Source organism: Oryx dammah, unplaced genomic scaffold (genome assembly GCF_014754425.2).
Source record: "Oryx dammah isolate SB20612 unplaced genomic scaffold, SCBI_Odam_1.1 HiC_scaffold_16, whole genome shotgun sequence".
In the NCBI taxonomy this organism is placed as follows: Eukaryota; Metazoa; Chordata; class Mammalia; order Artiodactyla; family Bovidae; genus Oryx; species Oryx dammah.
In genome coordinates, this window is record NW_024070200.1 from 40,002,575 (window position 1) to 40,024,911 (window position 22,337).

A 22,337-nucleotide genomic window follows, 5' to 3' on the forward strand; every position below is an offset into this window, starting at 1 on the left:
CCCCAAGTCCTCACCCCTCCTTCCATGCCCCTCCTGCCCTGGCCCCTTTCCTGTTCTTCTCCTGTTACTGGTGTGCCCCCCCTACTTGCCCAAGACCCCAGGGAACCTCCTTGAGGGTCAGGAACGCCCCTCAGTCCCAAAGAGACCCCTCTAATCCCCATGGTCGGGCTCCTGAGTGGCCTGGGCTGCATAAGAGTTAGAGTGACATTCCAGGACAGTGTGAGGTTAGAGCCACAGCAGATTTTAGCGGGGAGGGAATCCGTCCTTTATTAATAATTACTGAATCTTGCCACTGTTTATAAATCACAGGGGGTACAGAGCAGATTAGTCCATACATAATTCAATGCTCCATTTTAAAGGCACAGTAGGAGAAATTTAAAATTGAATCACCCATAATTTATGCTTGATCTGTATTGGTGGAATTCTCCATTTTGTTATTTTTTTTTTCCAGAAGCTATTAGATAACTCAAAGCAACAATAGTCTTAGATCTCACTCATCATTTATCAAGCAGCTGAAATATTTAGCTAAGGAAAATATACCCAACCAGAAAGATTCCACATTTCACAATCACTGGGGTGGTTCTGAGGCAAAGGAAAGCTTTCAGCCAGGTATGCCCACAAGATCATGCCCGGCCCAGTGCTGGGAGCGTCCATGGCTGCCTAGGCTGCCAGGTCCTTGGCATGGAGCATTGCAGGCTGAGCCAGGGATGCCCGTGGGGGTGCTGCAGGAAGACCACTGGCAAGCAGGCACCCCTGCTGCTTGTGAGTGTTCCTCCGACATCAGGCCTTGACCCTGTCACACGACCTCCTCCAGTCCCCCCACCCTATCTCCTGGTCCTCTGTGGTCTCCATGCCAGCCACTCCTCCTGGCCATGCCCACACGTCCCGGCTCCCGTCACTGCCCCGGGCCTTCCCACATCCTGGCCACGAGGACGGAGAGCAGACAGATGAGGGAGAGGGTCTGGAGGCTGAGCTGGAGCCGGGGGTCCCCTGAAGGAAAGGGGGTGCCCCAGAGGAGTGCCACTAGCCGGGGGCAGGTCCATGTTCTTTTGGGGCACAGGGAACCTGTATTACCGTCCTAGGAAGGTTGTAGAGTACTTACTGGTTTGCAGCATACTTACTGGTCTGTAAAAGACTAGGAGAGCCGGGGGAGGAAGGAGCTGTGAGTGCAAACGACCACCATTACTACGACTCCCGAGCAAGAGGAGACCGGCAGCCCTAACCCGCCTGCCACCGGGGAGTGGACAAGCAGGCATGTCCTCCGGCCGCAGGCTCAGTACCTGTGTAGTCCTCTTCGTCCTCCGGAACCTCGGCCTGGGACAGTGACACGGCAGTCCTCGGGGGTTCCAGCTCCGAGGCGGAGAGCTCCAGCATCCGAGAGCGGGACTGGTGGGTGCTGAAGGCGGTGTAGGGGTGCTCGGCAGTGCCGTACAGGATGAGGGTCCACTCCCTCAGCTTCCCTGGAAGGCACAGGATTCAGATTCACCCAGAGTCCAGAAAGCCCTCAGGAGGCCCAGGACGTGCTCCAGCCAGAGACCTCCGCCCCCCAGAAGTGCCTGGCGCTGCCGGCTCAGGTAGCCAGCCCTCCTCTGACAGCAGGGCTCCTAGCCCAGTGCCATCCCCCCTTGTTACCCCCTGCCCAGCCACCTCTCCCTCCTTGGGTGGTGGTGCAGCCCCTTCCCCCCAAACGACTCCCACCCCCACAACAGGTAGCTCCCTCCCTGTCTGGGAAAATCCAGGGGATGGATCTGGGTTAGGCGGGCCCTCAGCCTCATCCCATGTGTTCCAACGTGCTAGCTGGGGTCTCTACCCTGGGTCACAGGACGGCGGGTCTTGGAAACAGAAAGATGACTGGTACCCTCACTGGTCTGCATGTGTAGGGAGGGGGACAGGGAGCAGCAGGGACCACCCTGCTGCCTCTATGAGGGAAGGAGGCCGGGGCAGCTAGATATGCTCAGGTGTGAGAAGGGGAACCTGGCCCGCACCGTGCAGGTGGGATCACTGATGTAATACAGCCCACAAAGGTGGGGGTAGACACGACTGCAGGCCGCCTCCCTCTCTAAACACATGTGGCCAGCGTTCCGGGCTGTGGGACTGTGTCGGGAGGGTCACTGATGTCATCATCGTGCAGCTGAGGGGCCGAGGGCCAGGGTGACCTGCCGAAGGACAGGCGTCGGCTCGTGCTAATGGGCTCCGGTTGCCCCAGCTGCACAGGGTTTATTAAGAAGAGGACTGACTCCACAGGAACTGGTTCTGTCATGCAGTGGGGGATAGGTCAGCACTGGTTTCTCTTACCCAGCATGGCCAGATAAGGTCCCAGCCCCTGAGAGCTGCAGCCACCAAAAAGCCCCCAAGTCAGGCTCAGGCCCTCCCGGCCTGACCAGGGTTAAAGCAGGTAAGGAACCTGTCCTGGGCTGACTGTCCCCTGGGACACGTCTCCAGAGGGGGTGGCTCTTTCCGTGGCCGAGTTCCCAACACAGCAAGTGATACTGACAGGGAAATGCTTCATGTGGGCCCGGGTGCAGCAAACACAGCTGGGCTAGATGCACCGTCCATTCTCTGACAGCCCCAAGGATCAAACCAGTTCCTCACAGTGCTGAGTGAGGAACACTCATAGTGACTGCAAGGGGAGCGTATGACCACAGGCAGCAATGAGGGCTCTACGAGCTGTAATCAGAGATGAGATTTATTTCAACTTTGTATCATGTCTCCAGAAACCCCACCAAAGGCCTCGTCACTAAAGTCAGATGCTTATTTTAGGCAGAGGTTTGGTGGGACAAACAAGAGAAGGGAGGCTGCTCTAAGCTTGGGATCAGCACAGCCTGTGTGTGAGTGGGGAGAGCAGAACCAATACCAAAAAACCATGGGAATAGCTCCTAAGAGTTCTCCTCATGAGGAGAAACCAGCTTCTTTCCTTCCTTGTGTGTCTGTAGGAAATGATAGGTAGGACATTAGGGAGACTGACTGCAGCAATCACTTCTCACTATGCGTAAGTCACTGTGCTGTAACCTTATGCTTCTCAGGGCCACGTGCCAATTATATCTCGATAAAGTTGACAAGAAAAATAATCCCAAGAAACCAGCAGGAGGATCTGTCTTGCAGGGAGGCCTGGAAGGGAGGCCGAGAGGGGAGGCCTGGAGAAGAGGCTGGGGTTCAGGAATGGAAGAGAGACTTCCTTTTTATTGTTTTCCTTTGTGGATGGTTTGATTTAAAAAAAAAAACATGGCATATATTACCTTTCACATATATGAATATTAAATCATTAAGTTTAGTTTAAAAATCTATAAACAGGGACTTCCCTGGTGGTCTAGTGGCTAGGACTCCACACTCTCTGCCCCTACTGAAGGGGGCCCAGGTTTGATCCCTGGTCGGGGAACTAAATCCTATATGCCACAACTAAAGATCCTGTGTGCCGCAACTAAGACCAGGTGCAGCCAAATAAACAATTTTTTTTTTTTAAACAAGATCAAACCAGTTAATCCTAAAGGAAATCAACCCTGAATATTCACTGGAAGGACTGATGCTGAAGCTGAAGCTCCAACACTCTGGCCAGCAGACATGAAGAGCCAACTCACTGGAAAAGACCCTGATGCTGGGAAAGATTGAAGGCAGGAGGAGAAGGGGATGACAGAGGAGGAGATGGTTGGATGGCATCATTGACTCAACGGACATGAGTTTGAGCAAGCTCCAGGAGATGGTGAAGGACAGGGAAGCCTGGCGTGCTGCAGTCCACAGGGTCGAAAAGAGTCGAACACGACTTAGTGACTAAACAACAACAACAAAGAAACAAACCGGTTATACAGTCGAGGAAGCAAACGTGAAAAAGCTGAGGCCCAGTGCTTTTGATTTACAGTTCTGAAACAAACGTGAAGGCTCAAAATCTACAAGTACAGAAGGAGCAGAGTGGAAGTCCCCCCAGCCTGCCTGCCCGAGCCACCATCTCTGTCCACGGCTACTCGGCTACCTGTTTCCTGAGCATCCTTCTGGAGGTGTTTTATTCTTATCCAAGCAAACATGAATACATAGTCTGCCCCGTCCCTTTTATCAACACACCTGGCAGCACATTCTGCGCTTGGGCTTTTCCATTAAAACACATCCTGCTGATCTTTCCATCACTGCCTCCGAGAGCTGTGGGGTCACTTACTAACAATGCCCTTGGCCCTTGACAGGCATTGAAGTTGTTTTTGAATGTCTGCAGTCACAGACAGCCTATAGCCTGGGTCACATGAGGAGGCGCCAGGCGAGGCTGGCAGAGCAAGGCCCGGCACTAAATCCTGGCTCGGCCACCTGCTAGCTGAGAGGCCTCAGGCAAAGTACTCACTCTCCCTGTTCTTCAGTGTCCTCATCTGTGAAGTGGGATCACATTAACAACACCTACTTCACGGATCGGCCTGGGGAATGAAATGACTTTAACGACGGTAGAGATTCAGAAAAGTGACTCATGTGGAAGTGCAGCTCCAGGCTCTCAGCTGCTGGGTAGCCCCTGCGCCCCCTCCCCTGACTCCACACCCATCCACAACTCCGAGGATGTAGCCCATAGCCCGTGCCAGCTCCCAGCACTCTTACCATGCCCAGAGTCCACCCTCACTGTGAGGAGAGGAGACGCAGAGGGAAGAACCAAGGAGGAAGCAGAAGACCCACCATCCAGGGTTAGAGCAGAGACCCAGCCCACATTCCACAAGACTCCATCCAGGTTTATAGCAGAGACCCAGCCCACACTCCAGGACTCCATCCAGGGTTAGAGCAGAGACCCAGCCCACACTCCAGGACTCCATCCAGGGTTAGAGCAGAGACCCAGCCCACACTCCACAGAACTGCATCCAGGGTTAGAGCAGAGACCCAGCCCACACTCCACAGAACTGCATCCAGGGCAACAAAGACCCAGTCCATACTCCACAGGACTCCATCCAGGGTTAGAGCAGAGACCCAGCCAGCCGACACCCAACGGGACCTTCATCCAGAGCAGTAGGACCTTTTAACAAGAATGTACTGCTTATTGGTCAAATCTGCACAAGGTATCCTTACAGAAACCCAACCGGTACCATTAGTTTCCAGGAAAGGGTTCTTAAAAGATGCCCTGATCCCAGTGCCTTAGCTGTCTCTCCATCAGATTCCTGAGACCCTAGAAGAAGGAGGGGCACATTTGCCTGATCAAGTGCTCGGGCAGCACTGCAGGGAGAGGAGAGGATAATCCAAGCTGATGCCCGAGGTCGCTGACAAATGGCCTTATCTTCATTCACTGTCTTCAGTGCATTTCCTCTCAATGAACTGAGCTAATGAACAAACAGGGTTATTCCTATTCAAAGAGAGAACAAGAATTAAGGCAAGACTAAGGCAGAGTTTGCCAATAGGAAAGTACCACCAACGATATTGCTTTTCTCTTCCAGCATTTTGAATTAAGCGCTAATCCAAACAAGCTAGATGTGGGGGAAAGATTTTGTTAGATTAAGGGCTCTGAACTAATCCTTTTGAATTCCTGGCTTTTCTTCAGCCACAAGCAAAGTTATGAACAACAAAGAATTTATTAAATCTCCGCCACCCTCACACTCTTATGGCAGAGCGAAGAGGAACTAAAGTACCTCTTGATGAAACTAAAAGAGGAGAGTGAAAAAGCTGGCTTAAAACTCTACATTCAGAAAACTAGATCATGGCATCCAGTCCCATCACTTCATGGCAAATAGATGGGAAAACAATGGAAACAGTGACAGACTTTATTTTCCTGGGCTCCAAAATCACTACAGATGGTGACTGCAGCCATGAAATTAAAAGACGCTTGCTCCTTGGAAGAAAAGCTATGACAAACCTAGATAGCATTTTAAAATGCAGAGATATTACTTTGCTGACAAAGGTCTGTCTAATCAAAGCTATGGTTTTTCCAGTAGTTATGTATGGATGTGAGAGTTGGACCATAAAGAAGGCTGAGTGCCAAAGAATTGATGTTTTTGAACTGTGCTGCTGGATAAGACTCTTGAGAGTCCTTTGGACTGCAGGGAGATAAAATCAGTCAATCCTAAAGGAAATTGAGTTCAGTTCAGTCCAGTTCAGTTCAGTCACTCAGTCGTGTCCAACTCTTTGCAACCCCATGAATCGCAGCACGCCAGGCCTCCCTGTCCATCACCAACTCCCAGAGTTCACTCAGACTCACGTCCATCAACTCAGTGATGCCATCCATCCATCTCATCCTCTGCTGTCCCCTTCTTCTCCTGCCCCCAATCTCTCCCAGCATCAGAGTCTTTTCCAATGAGTCAACTCTTAGCATGAGGTGGCCAAAGTACTGGAGTTTCAGCTTTAGCATCATTCCTTCCAAAGAAATCCCAGTCCTGAATATTCATTGGAAGGACTGATGCTGAAGCTCAAGCTCTAATACTTTGGCCACCTGATGCAAAGAACTGGCTGGAAAAGACCCTGATGCTGGAAAAGACTGAAAGCAGGAGAAGGCGACGACAGAGAAGAGATGGTTGGATGGCATCACTGACTCGATGGACATGAGTTTGAGCAAGCTCATGAGTTGGTGAAGGACAGGAAAGCCTGGCGTGCTGCAGTCCACAGGGCCACAAAGAGTTGGACACTACTGAGTGACTGAACTGACCGAACTGAACTTAAGGAGGGGGTCTTCAGATCTATAGGCAGTCGGTCAAAAGCACAGGTGATAGCCCAGGCTTAACAACTGGTGTACCAAGCACAGTGGGGTGGGGAAGAGAGGGCAGATAGTCTTGCGGGACTGAATGCTCAGTCTGTAGGGCTGATGCTGTCCTGTGGCAGGTGGTGCCAGAATGGAGTTACATTGTAGCACACCCAGGTGGAGCTGCAGAGAATTGCCTGGCCTGGGGAAAACCCCACACGTTTGGTGACGCGAAGTGAAGAGCTCTGTGTGAACAACAGAGGAGACACAGGGAGAGAAACACAGGAGGGAGGAAGAAGTGGGTCTTCCCCTACTCCATGTTTCTATTTTACAACATCAGCTGCAGTTTTCTTGAAATTTTCTGGTCCTGCTCTTTGTTTTTGCTGCCTGAGTTGCTTCTTCCCCCCAGAGTTTGTTTTCTGTAAAGTCTGTGTCTGTTTTGATGTTGCATAAACTTCTCACATGTGTGGGGGTCCTTTTCTATTTATCAGTGAGGCACTAAGAATGATTAGAGGTTCTGCATGCTGGAATGTGAAAACACACTTTTTGTTTATTGATTTCGTATTCAGCAAACTTGCTAGCCAGAACAAAACGAGAACGGAAATGTTATCGTAGCATGCCAGCTAGCTCAGATGTAAACAATGCTTGTTTTCATAGTAAATGCAAGCACTTCGCATCAGAAACAGTGGAGACGGGAAGAAAATGTACGATTTTTAAAGTGCTGAAATAATAGAAAAGAAACAGGACTGACCCAGGATCCAGTGAAAATAACTGTTCAGAAATAGGTGGAGCCATGGCACCCTCACCTTGATTCCGGTCAGCAGAGTCAAAATCAACGTGTCAGTAAATAAACCTATCCTTAAAAACAAACCAAAAGATGGGTTGAAATAAAGATATTCTGAGATAAGTCCAAGCAGGGAAGGGTTATGGCCAGCAGGCTAAGAAATGGAGAAGCAGCTCTTCAGGCAGAAGGAATATGGTCACACCTAAAACCTGGATCCACAGGGAGAACATAGGGAAGAGTAGCTTTTTTTTTTCCTTCACTCGGGGCTAGGCCTCCCTGTCCCCTCTATTTAACCCTCACTACCTGTTTGGATCGGCAGTATTTTTATAATCATCCAGTTCCAATGATCTCCTATTTTAAATTATGGTATTTTCCTTTGACACGAGTCATTTAGTAGTGTTGCTCAACTATCAAATGTATAGGCTTTTTCTAGTAACCTCTTAAGTTTTGATTTCTTACGTGTACTCTCAGAGGACAGGGTTTATATACTACCAGTCCTTGGAAATAGCCTGAAGCTTGCCAAATGGCCCATGACGTGCCCAATTCTCATAAACAATCCACCTTGTGCTGGAAAGGCGAGTGTGTTCTTCGGTCATTGTGTGTAGGTCCACTGGTTGGACCTAATTTTCAACTGTGATGTTCAGAATTCTCTTCCTACTGACTTTTGCGTTTTGTCTATCAAATGTACTTGAGGTACCCTAAACCTCCCACCCTGTGTGTTAGTCTGTCTTTTTCTCTTTGGAGTTTTAACAAATTTTTGCTTTATATATTTCGAGGCCACGTCAGGACTGAACCAAATCTTTTATCAACATCAGTGATCCTCCTTCCAGCTTCAAGAAGGCTTTCCACCTTAACGTTTGTTTCGCCAGTGTTAACGGAACTACATCGGCTTTCTTTGGTTAGCATTTTCTTGGGCTACCTTTTACCATCCACTGATTGTTAACTTCGCAGTTTTCTTATAGTTTAGATATTGTTCTTACATATAGCTCTCTCAGTCAGTCACAGCATGAAGCAGATAGCATAATTAAACTCAGATAATCCAATGGCTTCGCAGGTGGTTCATTAGTAACGAATCTGCCTGCCAATGCAGGAGACCCGAGAGATGTGGGTTGGATCCCCGAGGTTGGGAAAATCCTTTGTAGAAGGAAATGGCTACCCTTTCCAGTATTCTTGCCTGGAGAATCCCATGGACAGAGCAGCCTGGCAGGCTACAGTCCATGAGGTCCCAGAGTTGGACACGACTGAAGTGGCTTAACAACAATGAGCAGAGGAAAGGGATGATGGGGTTCCCCAGGGCTAGAAACAGAAGCGGTGTTAAGCCCACAGGTGTACTGTAGCCTACAGGCAAGGGGAGGGGAGGGTGTGACCCCAAGGGATGCTGGAGGGATAAATAACTCACACAGAAATACCACTTTCCTCCTTCTATTCTCCTGCTGAAGTTCTCTTGGCTGAACTCCACCACAAGCCATGGGCAGAGAGTCTTTGCACAAGCCAGCCTCAAGGCAGAGTGGGGCAGATGCAATAGCAAACACTCAAAAATCTAATCTGACAATCTTTGTCTCCTAAATGAACTAGTCTGTCTACCTTTATTGGAACTATCAACACAGCTGGACTTCACAGCTTGTTTTGTGTATTCTAGTTGTTTTGCTAGCTGTTCTGTTCTTGGTCTTTCTGGTGCCAGACACAGAAGCCCACAACATCTCTTAACATTCCAATTTTGTCTTTGTTTAGGGGTAATTCACTAGCAATTTATGAAAGATATTTACCTTATACTAAAAAAAAAAAAACCAATCAAATAACAAAACCTCAAATCATACCACGAAGAAAATCAAATCACAAAGTGGGAATAAAAAGAGAATAAGCAAAACTCTAGAGAAGAAATTTAAGATTATCTTAAGGCTATATATAAGTTTTAAGACTATTTAAGTCAAATAACAGACCACAAAAATATTTATAGGAGTTATGACCCAGAAAGGGTTATTACATCTGTATTTTACATGAAGCACCTATTAGCTTGATAACAACAATATTGACTATTCTCTGGACAAAAAAAGAAAGGGTAATTAAACACACACACACTGTACACACAAACATATGGGAAAGCATTCAACCTCCTAATTATCACAGTGCAAATTGAAAGGAAGATAGCATTCATCTCCTTCAGAGTTGGCAAGGACAGTGCCTACTTATGCCTGATAACCTTGTAGGTTGGTTCAACCATTTTGAAAAGCAAATTGTAAATATGTATCAGGAATATGTATATTTGTGGTATCCACTGCTTATCTGTCCTATGACCTTTTATTCTGGTGAATAATCCAAGAAAATACTTTTAAATTTAGGAAAACACTTTATGCACTAAGTTGTCTATTTATAACAGCAAAACCCCCAGAAAATAATCTACGTGTCCTACAATAGTGGGATGTTTAAATAAATGACTTTCCTGGTGGCTCAGACGATAAAGCGCCTGCCTACAATGTGGGAGACCCAGGTTTGATCCCTGGGTCAGGAAGATCCTCTGGAGAAGGAAATGGCAACCCACTCCAGTACTCTTGCCTGGAAAATCCCATGGACGGAGGAGCCTGGTAGGCTACAGTCCTTTGGGTCGCAAGAAGTCGAACAAGACTGAGTGACTAAACTTTCTAAATAAGTGATGATACTTCTACTTGGCAAGGTATTATAAAAATATATAAGATGCTGCTTACAGAGATGTGCAAGTAACAAAAAGAAATACAAAGTTAGACACGCAGCACGGTTAGAAGACGCTGTAAAATGTCAAGTTGGAAAAACTCAAGTGGAAGTATGGACATATTGAACATGACGTGTTTCTGAAAAAGGATAAAGTTAAGTGTTTCAAACATTAAATGCACTTGAGGGTGGGGGCTGGGGGGAGGGGATCTGGCTGCCAGAATGCTGACCAGGGTGGCTGCACCTCTGTGGCTGATGCAACGGTGGGCAACCTGGGGATGGGGTTTTCAGGAGAGCTCTTCCTCTTCCCCTATGTTTCACTGTTCATTTTCATCAATGTCTAGTGTATTATTTGTAAAAATGAAGTATTCAAGAAAAATCTCATCTCTTTGTTCCACCCAAGACCAGGAGACACAGAATGATGAATGAAGCCATGACTTGAGAACGTGCACAAGCTTGCATAACCTGGACAAGTAGGGTGTCGCCCTCCCTCTCCCTCCTGAACTAGGAGACTGGAGGGAACAATGTCCTACAACAGGCCCCTGAAAGAGCAGAAGGGAGGCAGAGGCCCTCTGAGACCTACCAAGTACTCTCAAAGCTAATGGGGTTAGAGCAGGGCTTCTGGACATCTGTGTGTGTGGCCTCCCGACATGCTCAGTTCTCTCCAGGCAGCAGGAGCAATCTCCCAGAAAAGGAGTTTTAGTGACAAACCTGGAAGCCAGCACAGAAGGCATTGCTGGAAACCTGACTTTCTTCCTAGCTGCCAGTACGAGATAAATGGAGCCATCAAACACAGATTGCAAAAGCTCCATTCTTCTTCTCAAAGTGAAGATTAGCTCAAAGCAGATGTCAATTCAACAGTCAATAAAACCAACAAGAGAGTGAGAACAGCTATGCTCTCAGTAAGAAAGAAACGTATGAAAGTTACTGAACTGAAATCAAGAAACCATGGAACTTTTTATGATGAAAAAAGGGAAAGAACAGTCACAGGGGAGAGACTAATTTCTTCCTCTTTTAACTGATTATTATATGGGTTATGAGTTTAACCTCAGATATGCAGATGACACCACCCTTATGGCAGAAAGTGAAGAGGGGAGTGAAAAAGCTGGCTTAAAATTCAACATTCAAAAACTGAACATCATGGCATCCGGTCCTATCACTGCATTGGAAATAGACGGGGAAACAATGGAAGCAGTGACAGACTTTATTTTCTTGGGCTCCAAAATCACTGCAGATGGTGACTGCAGCCATGAAATTAAAAGACACTTGCTCCTTGGAAGAAATGCTATGACCAACCTAGACAGCATAGCAAAAAGCAGAAATATTACTTTGCGGACAAATGTCCATCTAGTCAAAGTTATGGTTTTTCTATTAGTCATGTACAGATGTAAGAATTGGCCCATAAAGATAGCTGAATGCTGAAGCATTGGTGCTTTTGAACTGTGGTGCTAGAGAAGACTCTTGAGAGTGCTTTGGACTGCAAGAAGATCAAACCAGCCAATCCTAAAGGAAATCAACCCTGAATATTCATTGGAAGGACTGATGCTGAAGCTCAAGCTCTAATACTTTGGCCACCTGATGCAAAGAACTGACTCACTGGAGAAGACTCTGATGTTAGGAAAGATTGAAGGCAGGAGGAGAAGGGAATGGCAGAGGATGAGATGCTTGGATGGCATCACTGACTTGATGGACATGAGTCTGAGCAAGTTCCAGGAGTTGGTGAAGGACAGGGAAGCCATTGGGTCACAAAGAGTCGGATATGACTGAGACTGAGCAACTGAAATGAACAGATGAGTATGCATAGCTTAAAACAGGTGATTCAAATTATATGGGCTTTTGATTTAAACAAGGTTTACAGCCCCAGGCACCTTCACTCACTCCCCCACCCAACAACTGCCTGTTAGCCACATTCCAAGTGCTGGGGAGGAGAGTAGGCATTCCGCTCTTTCTCAGCGCACCAGCATCACACGTGACCAGTCCTGACAGGATGCCCATGATGACCACCCTCCCAGCACTTCACAGGGACCACTGGAGCACACACCCAATGTGCCAACTGTTACAACCTCACCAGAACCATGGCAGGCTCAGAGAGGTGCACTAGGCCAAAAATAATCCCTGAGTCATGCTTCCGGGGCTTCAGAGAGATGATAACTCTGGCCAATCAGAGGGATGATAAGTGGCCAATCAGGAAATACCAGGAAACTCCTGCAGCCAATCAACCCTTGCCAACTCCCTGTCTTTGTTCTAAACTTATAAATACTGCTGAAAATCTGGGCTCTGGGCTCTTGTTCTACTCCACTGTGTTGGATGTGACAGGAGCCCTGGCTCGAGCTAGCAATAAACCCCTTTATGCTTTTGCATTGCTGTGGATGCCTTATTCTCTCAGTTTTGGGGACTCGGACTCTAGGCAAAACACCAACGACCTTGTGCTGAGGCCATGTTCTCTAGAAAGCCAGAGTCTGTGGCAAAGCCTATGGGCTGAGGCTTTACAGGGAGGGGCAATCATGGGGGTAGGGGAGGCTGGGCAGGCAGCGGGCAACAGATACTGAGCTGGCTGTGTGTTCCCCGCAAAGTTGCAGGTTCTAGGCTGAGGAGCTCCTCCCCATGGGCCTTGTAGGGCTGAGAAGGGTGTGTGCCCTGCTCCCTGGGCAAACCTCCGGTGCACTCCAGGTGTGTTACCTGCCCCTCCAGGTAGCTAGGTGCTGGCGTGAACTAAGACCTCACCTCTATATCAGTAAACAAAGGATGCTGCCACCATGGAGTCAGCTGGACCAGAGCGCTGCAGGAACTCAGGATGGAGAGAACAGGTTGCCCATGGCGCCCTCAGCTGCTGCAGCACCCCCACCCTCCCACACAACCATGCACCCTGGAGGACTGCAGGATGAAGAAGAGCAGGGTGCTGGCCTCGGGTGTTGGGGTGCCTGTGTCAGAGGAACGCCTTCAGGGAGCCCAGAGCCCTGTCTCTTCCCACACACAAAAACACGCTAAGTTCCTTAACTTGAGATGGCTGGCTAATTAATACTAATTTTTTGATATTTGGACTACCTGGATTTTGTTGCAAAAGCTCTAAAATGCCCTGGCTCCCTGCTTGCCTCTTTGGAGCTGTCCCCCAGAGCTATCTGAGAGGCAGTTCCTTGGGCTTTAGCCCTCAGTGTGTCCACTGAATAAAACCTAACTCTCAACTCACCAGGTGTGCATTTTTTTAATTGCCACTGGAAAGCTGGGATTTATACGTGACCTGGAGGTGGAGAGAAAGCGGCAGCCTTCCCATGTCCTCTTGAGTCTGACTGGCATCCTCTCCCCCTCTCCACAAGGTCCAGCTCAACTTCAACCTGTACGACAGGGCAGCTGTGCCCCAGACAAGCCTTTAGCTTCCAGAAGATCCAGGGAGCTGACATGGGGCAGGACTTCCCCACTGGGCCAGAGGCAAGGTCCCCAGGCAGCGGGGCTGAGCAAACCTGGGAGGACACAGAGGGTGTGGTGCGAGATGGACAGAGCAAAGCGAAGTCCAAAAAGAATGACTTCCCTGGGCTTTCTTTGGTCCTTTCCTTTCTATCCAAGGGAACACCACAGGGGTGTCCCTGGTGGCCCCATGGCTAAGACTCCATGCTCCCAGTGCAGGGTGTGCTGTTTAGATCCCTGGTCAGAGAACTGGATCCCACATGCCACAACTAGAGATTCCACATGCCACAACTAAGACCTGGTGCAGCCAAGTAAAGATTCTTTTTAAATCTTAAAAAAAAAAAAAAAAAAAGACTTGCAATTTCCTTAAAATTGAGAGAGCACCACAGCTTGGTAAGGCAGACAGAAAAGCAGGCCAAAGAATCACTGAGCTTGCCAAAGAAAAGAAACACATGACAGGTCCAGGGATACCCACTGCAGACGTCTCCGCTCACCATCTGCACCATCGTGTCCTGGAACCTCCCCGGCCTGCAACACAGGGGCCATGATCCCCCGACACCACAGGGCAGGAGACTGGGAGCTTCCAGGATCAGGTTACACCCGCAGACACCCTGTTCCATGCTCACCGCACACAGAGTCCTCGGGCCGGAAGGCAGCAGGGTTCTGGGGTCTGTAGGCCCGGGCTCCCTCTCGCCCCTGCCTCCTCACAGACTCTGCCTCTTCTCCATTAGGTCGGTGTGAGCATGGAGCAGGTTCCAGCTGCATAACTTACCCAGCCCTGCAGCTTTACTCACGTGACTTGGCAAACACATCAACCAAACACAGCCGGGCCTCTTTGATCGCGCCCTGGCTCCGACTTTCAGGTTTAGGGAAAGGAGAAACTCAAAGCTGGGATTCCATGGACGTGAGCTGGTGGAGTTGGTGTGCTGGGTGGGCTCCAGAGAAAGCCAAGAAATGTAGGACCTTTGCTCAAGGCTCGACCCCAGGACACCCTGAGTTCACACAGCCACTCAGAGCTGGGAAGGCAAGCTGTGGGTTATGTTCTCCCAACAGTTTCAGAATCAAGCTGTGAGCAAATTTTTGCTTCTTCTGTATGAAAAAAAATGTTGCTTAAGAAGAAGAACGGATATGGAACAGATCTGCTGAGCTGCAGGCTTGAAAGAACGGATTGAATGGTAACCTAGCGAGCAGGCCCTTGGCACTACCCCCACCCCACCCCAGGCTCTGGTGTTCCCAAGCCCCCCAGCTCTCCACTCTCACAGGCAGGTAAACCCTCCCCACAGGCACAAGGCAGGTCTCCACCTGTGTCCTCTGGGTAGATGCCTCCCCAGGGGCACGTGGGCCAGTTCCCAAAGGCTGCAGTCAGAACCTGCACTTGTGGGACAAGGTGAAAAGTGGCCAAGTATCCAGGGGAACTCACTGTGTGCCACGTCGTGCTGGAAACGCTCACACCCATCAGGTGCCCAAACACGCACGACGGAGTTCCTGTCACTCACAGGGTCCCCCAGGCTGTACTTTGTGGAGCTGGATACTGGGACCCAGGCCTCTTGACATCTGCGTTCAGGCTCTTTGCACCAAATCACACCGTGGTCCCAACTGCGGAACGCCAGGCACACTTGGGAACTTCCACTCGCTCACTACCCTGATACAGTAAACTCTACGTGTGAGCCTTCAAGTTGTAGGCTTTCAAATATGTGAATGTGTGTTCACAAGTCCACTCATGAGAGTTAGTTCGCGTGTCTGGTGTACACTATCACATGAGTGTGCCCTCTACACATGGTTGTGCTCATGTGTACTTTACTGTACAGTCCTCCATAGAGGACAGTAGTTCTGCGACTTTATTTCAAGCTCAGGATGTCTAGAAGCAAGTGTAAAAGCAGCAGTGATGTAGCTGGTACTAATGTACTTTTCAGAGTACTGTACTATAAGATTAAAACTGTTTCCTCTCTTTTTCGTGTTTGTTTTTTATGTGGTATTTGTGTGAAAAGTATTATACAGCTACCACAGTGCGGTACTATATAGCCGCGTATGTTAGTTGGACACCTGGGCTGACTGTGTTGGACTCAGGAACAAATTGGACTTATAATGGGGCTCTCAGAGTGGCACTCGTTCATATGGAGGAGACTTACTGTATTTAACTGTCCATTTCTGTTCTAATTTATATTTTCTTTTATTACTGCAAAGATTAAGTAAGTGTTAGTTGCTCATTTGTGTTCAACTCTTTGCAACCCCATGGACTCTAGCCTGCCAGGCTCCTCTGTCCATGAGATTATCCAGGCAAGAAGACTGGAGTGGGTTGCCATGCCCTTCTCCAAGGGATCTTCCTGACTCAGGGATCGAACCCAGCTCTCCTACACTGCAGGTAGATTCTTTACCACTGAGCCCCACCAGGGAAACAGCTTTTGTTGACTGGTTGTCACTTTTCTTATGAATTGCTTTTTTTAAGCTCTCTGCCTATTTTTCTAGTGGGAAGCTTTGCATCTTTCTTAGCAATCTGTGAGATTTCTAGACTTCTTAGTGATTATTTATATATTAATATTAGGCTATATTAATATATAAAACATTAACATTATATATTAATATTGTCTGTCTGCAGTCATCTAACCATGGGAGTTGAGATGTTAGAGATGAAGAAGGTGTCTTCATGCCTGTGTATTGGAATTTTTTATACCAAATACTGTTTAATTATCTTCCTTGGAAAAATGAATTTTTAGCATATTGAGAACTCAAATGATGACTGTTTACTGATAAGCAAGATTTAGTAAAAAAAAAAAAAGTAGTTTGATTTATTAAATAAGCAATTAAACCAATGGTGATTAGACTTTTACTCCTCCAAGTGGAGAAGTAAAGAAATGAACTAATGAAATAAGAGCTCCTGATTGTGAAGTCTGGTCCTTGGAGCAGAGTCAAGGCTCTGCTCAGAGGGGCTGGCTACTGGAATAACAAGGAGTTGGGGTGTGGGTGGGTAGGCAGAGCAGTTTGTAAGGTCTGAGTCCTGGTTGTAATTGAATGCACCCCCGCTTCGAGTATGCTCATTCTCACAGCAAGTCCTTGACATAATGAGGTAAATCTGCCATTACATGCAGATGACATGGAACTATCTATAGAAAACTCTGAAGGTTCAGTTTAGTAAATCCAAGAACTATCAGAACTGATAAACGGGTTCAGTGAGGTAGCAGAATGCAGCGTTAGCATACAGAAATTGGTCGCATTTCTTTACACTAACAATGAAACAGAGAGGAAATGTAAAAATAAAACAATTCCTTTCAAAATCACATCAAACAATAAAATAAAATACTTGGGACTAAACCTGACCAAGAAGGTGAAGGAATTACACGCTGAGAACTATAAACATTAATAAAGGAAATGGAAGATGATTCAAAGAAATGGAAAGATACCCCATGCTCTTGGATTGGAAGAATTAACAACGTTAAAATGGCCATGCTACCCAAAGCAATCTACAAATTGAATGCGATCCCTATCGAATTACCCGTGATATTTTTTCACAGAACTAGAACAAATAATCCTAAAATGTATATGGAACTGGAGAAGACCCAGAACTACCAAAGCATCCTGAGAAAGAAGAACAAGGCAGGAGCTATATCCCACCTCCTGTTTTTGTAAAGTTCTGTTAGGACAAGTATGGTCTTCATTTGTGTATTTCCTGTGTCTGTTTTTGCACTCAAACGGCAGAACTGAGTTGCTGGCACAGAGACCAGAAAGCCCCTCGCAAAAAAAGTGTACAGTCCTTGGGCTACAGAGAAGTGAAAAAGGCCATCTGTGAATTACTCCAGTTTGTCCAAAATATTTTGTAAATATTTTTCTGATTTTAATATTATGGTATTTTTTGCCAAACAGAAGTTTCTACTTATACGTGTATAAATCCACCAAGATAATGATTTCCTTTCCAAATGATGCACCAACTGTCAATAGCTTTTATCCAATACTTTGTTTTTGCCCCATCAGTTAGAAACACTGCACTCAGTGTGTCTACATGGCTTGGCTGCAGTCCCTTTGCCTCATCTGTCTATTTTGGCACCAATGCCATAGTTTTTTTAAAAAATTTATTTTTAATTGGATGATAACTGCTTTACAATACTGTGTTGGCTTCTGCCATACAACAACGTAATCAGTCATAAGTGTACCTATGTCCCCTCCCTCCTGAAGTGCCCTCCCACCTCCTACCCCAATCCCACCCCCTAGGTCATCACAGAGCCCCAAGCTGAGCTCCCTGTGCTCTGTTTCCATACAGTAGCGTCTGTGCTTCAATCCTACTCTCTCAATTTGTCCCTCCCACTCCTTGCTCTGCTGTGTCCACAAGTCTGTTCTGTCTGCATCTCTATTGCAGGCCTGTAAACAGGTTCATCAGTACCTTTTAGATTCCATACATATGCGTTAATATATGACATTTGTTTTTCTTCACTCTGTTTAACAGGCTCAAGGTTTATCTACCTCATTAGAACAGACTCAAAGGCATTCCTTTTTATCGCTGAGTAATATTTCACTGTGTATATGTACCACAACTAATTTATCCATCCATCTGTGGATAGACATGTAGATTACTTCCATGTCTTAGCTATTGTAAATGGTGCTGCAATGAACACTGGAGTATATGTACCTTTTTTGATTATGAATTTTTTAGGGTGTATGCCCAGTAGTGGGATTGCTCCGTCATATGGTAGTTTTATTCCTAGTTTTTAAAGAAATCTCCATACTGTTCTTCATAGTGGCTGTATCAATTCATATTCCCACCAACTGTGCAGGAGGGTTCCCTTCTTTCTACCTCCTCTCCAGCATTTATTGTCGATTTTTTGATGATGGCCATTCTGACTGGTGTGAGGGAATACCTCAGTGTAGTTTTGACTTGCGTTTATCTAATAACGAGTGCCACAGCTTTTTAATTATTATAGTTTGAAAATGTTTAAATATCTGCATTTAATTCTTTCAGAGTTTTTTTTCCTTATCTACTCTTTCAGAAAACTTCATGTTCAGTTGAGCAACCCTCCATCCCTTAGTTTCAAGGTGATATTTGCTGGGAGTGTGTTAAAATGGTAGATTTGTTAAGAATGGATTAATTAATGATACTGAAGCCAGGCAGAGTATATAGAAAAACTCTTAAAGATTGATAACCATCTATTCTAAGTGCCTATTGTGTTTCAAGAGCTCCGGTGAGTTAAACAAATACAGGGCCAAGTGCACACCTGTGGGTCACAGTGAGGTCTCAGAAGACAAGTGTCCCCTGGAGCCTCAGGCCAGGGAGAAGGGAGGAGCCCTGACCCTGGTGCACAGGAAGCTCCAGGTTCCAGGCATCTGTTAGCCTTTGTTATTTCACTGGATTTTTATCTCCTAATTGCAACACTTAAAAGCAAAAAAAACCCAACCACAAACATCCTAAAGCCAGATACCTGAAGACTGGCCACAGGGATAATGAAGGAAACCTCTGGGTCGGACTGATAAGGGTGTGCTGAACAGGGATCAACTGAAATGCCAAGGGCAGAGGCAACCCAGCTGTGAGCAGGGTTTGTACTCGACTGCACTCCTAACCTAGCCTGCGGAGGGAGTGACCCTGGGAGAAGATGCACCGTTTCTCTGGCCTAGGAACTGAGGAGGAAAACAATCTCCTCTGCAGGTGAAAGAAAAAACGTTTTAAAACAGGACACATACCAGGCTGAGAATGACAGGAGGTGAGCACTGTTTGAGGGAGGGAGTCATTTGAGGACTTGATTACTCAACCAGCCCCGGGTCTGGTCCCACTTGTGGAGAGCTGTCATCCAGCACACCCCTGAAGTGAACTGCTTGTTTTCTTTCTTAAGCAATTAAGACGCAGAGGATGGAGGGGACTTAAATGCACAGTACTGATCCGCAGTCTGGTGCCCCACGCGCTGGTTCTAGGGATCACGGCAGAGGAAGGACTGGCCACATTTTCTGACGCAGGTGGCTCTGTGCTGCTGCTGTATTCCTGGCCCTGAGGCCAATGGAGACCCGGTGCCCAGGGGCCACCCTGACCTGATGACCAGTGAGGGGACGGCACGCCCAGCACTGACCACGTCCTCAAGGTGGCTCACAGGCCCGAGTTTCTCCTGGGCTTTGGGGTCAGCATCGGGGGAACCCCTGGTCGTCCTAGGTCACTGTCTGGGGCCCCACCACGCTGACCTGCATGGTTCAGGACCTGGCCCTCACTCTTCCCCTCCTGGCCCCTCTATAGGCAGAGAGCCACTGGAACCAAAACTGGCTCCACCCAGACGGCCAAGACTGGGGGCCTGCTCCTGTCCTGCACGGGGAGCAGGGCATGTGGCTTGTTGACACTGGACACCATGTTCCCACAAAGGCCACCTCAAGAGGGGTGTCTCCACAGGTGGAGCTCACACACATGAACTCGCCCCAGGGGCCACTGCAGGGTCAGGCAGACGCTCTGGACACTGAAGGGGGTGTTCCCGTCCCTCAAGTCCAGCAGGTCAGACAAGTCCAGAGCTAGAAGGCAGGTGTTTACACTCCTCTGGGGAAGGACAGTCTTTCCAAAAAATGGTGCTGGGCCAACAGGACCTCCATACACAAAAGAAGGAACTTGGACTCTCACCTCACACTATACACAAAAAGTGATTAAAACCAGAATCAAGTCCTAAACCAAGGAGCTAAAACTATAAAACTCCTGGAAGAAAACAGTTTTCAAGCTTCGTTACCTCAGGTTAGGCAATGGTTTCAACATGATGTTAAAAGTGAAGGAAAACTAGAAAAAATAAATTGAATTTCCTCAAAATAAGAAATGGCTGCATCAAAGGGTACTATTAATAAAGTAAACCACCCACATACTGGGGAAAAAGGTTTGCAAATCTCATTGTTTGGTAAGGGTCTAGTGTCCAGAATATTTAGAGTTCCTATAACTTTATGATAGAAGACAAACAAGCCAGTTTAAAGGTGGATAAATGACTTGAACAGACATTTCCCCAAAGAAGGGATAAAGTGGCCAATAAGCACATGAAAATATGCTCTACGTCACTAATAATTAGGGAAATGCAAATCAAAACCACAGTGAGACACTACTTTTCATCCACTAGGATGGTTATAACAAAAGAGAGTGCTGGTAGGGAACTTAAAATCCTCCTATCTTGATGACAGGCACTGTCTGGCCACTGTCTGGCTGCTGTCAAATTTCCCAGCAGTTCCTCCAAAAGTTAAATACAGACTTACCATATGGCCCAGGAATCCCACTCCTAGGTACACAGCCCAGAGAACTAAAAACACACGTCCACACAAAAACTTATACACGGGTTATGAAGAGAGAAAAAAAACCCAGTTGTCCATCAAGTGATGAATGAATAAGCAACATGTGGTCCATCAATACAACGGGAGAGTAGTTAGTCATAATAAGGAGTGAAGTGTTGACACCGGCTGTAATACTGATGAACCCTGAAACATGATGCTACGCAGAAGAAGCCAGTGAGAAAAGGTCAGAAACACTGGGATTCCCTTTATATGAAACGTGCCAAAGCGGCAAGTCCAGAAATAGAACATAAGTTAGGAGCTGCAGGGTTGCAAGGGGTGGGGAGTGGGGTCACTGTTTTCCCCACTGGGATGATGACCAAGTTCTGGAATTAGATGGTGTGATGGCTGCTTTCAGTGAATGTACTGAAAGCCATTAAACTGTACACTTAAGAGTGATTAAAGCAGTGAAATTTATATTATGAAAACTTTACCTCTGAGAAAAAAGCAAAGAGTGGTTGAGGTACTGTGGCTGAGTCAAGTCTAAGGTTAACCACAGGGTTGAAGCACAGGAGGTGCTGGGACCATCCCAGGAGCCACTGACCTTGCTTCTCCCGGTTGCGGACCTGGGACGGCATGTCTTGGATTTCCAGCGTCCATTCCCCCTCGGCCTTCTCTCCCCAGCAGTGCACGGTCATGAACTCCCAGTTTGTAAAGCCTTCATTGGAATGATCCAGCAGTCTGCAATCGGAGTCGCGGGGTCAGTCCAGAGGGGCCCAGAAGGAATGGTGGGTGGACCCTGGCTGTGCAGCACCACCCTGCAAGGTGCCTGCACCCTCAACCTCGGCGGGTCCCCAAGCGCTCACTGAGGAAGGCAGCCAAGCGGCACTGGTGGCACCCAGCATGAGATGGGACTCCATCCCCCACCCTAGGCTCCTCCCCCACCCTAGCTCTCACATGAAGACTCCAGGCCCAGAGATCTGCTGCAAGCCTCCCTCCAGTGACTGGCAGAGTTGAAATGCCCTCTCCTGTCCTGAGTTCTCTCCATCACCAGTAAGCGCCCCCATGCTCCACCCTAGGAGAGTTCCACAGAGCTGTGACCCCAGTTCCTGGACACTGGAAAGTGATGGCAGTGGGGCCACATCATTCCTTCCTGCAAAGCCACAAGGGTGCCATGGAGAAGGCTCTTCCGAAATGCTGACTTGTGGAGTGAAAGAAACACTCACGTTGTCTGAGAACAGCATTGTTCTCCAGAAGATAGGAGTGAGGAACGTGAACCACTGCTCAGCCCCGGGGAAAACATACCCTCGCTTGGGCCCCAGGGCTTAGCAGGTCCCCTCAGGTGCACGTTGGGAGAGGAGACACCCTGAGCACTGGCCTCACCCCTCCAGGTCCCCACAGGTGCACGACCCCCTCAGGCCTTTCTGCTGGACCTCCGGCCTGGGTCCACTTTCCCAAGCTTGCTTCAGGCAGAAACAGGGAGCAGCTCACGGGCGCCCTCTATCTCCAGCCCTCAGACCCCGAGAAGAAAGGTTTCCAGGCTCCTCATGGATGGAGGAGCCTGGTAGGCTGCAGTCCATGGGGTCGCTAAGAGTCAGACATGACTGAGCGACTTCACTTTCACTTTTCACTTTCATGCATTGG

General features: G+C 47.8%; 1 protein-coding gene across 1 annotated transcript in view; it reads right to left on the reverse strand.

The window, feature by feature from the left end:
- PCSK6 (proprotein convertase subtilisin/kexin type 6) overlaps window positions 1-22,337 on the reverse strand; it is a gene marked incomplete at its 5' end in the record, with an annotated part of 168,981 nt that overhangs the window by 18,087 nt on the left and 128,557 nt on the right. Inside the window, 3 exons of the mRNA XM_040257107.1 lie at window positions 1,122-1,160; window positions 1,281-1,460; window positions 21,298-21,434. Of these exons, the coding sequence (XP_040113041.1) occupies window positions 1,122-1,160; window positions 1,281-1,460; window positions 21,298-21,434 (356 nt within the window). The remainder of the gene's footprint in view (window positions 1-1,121; window positions 1,161-1,280; window positions 1,461-21,297; window positions 21,435-22,337) is intronic.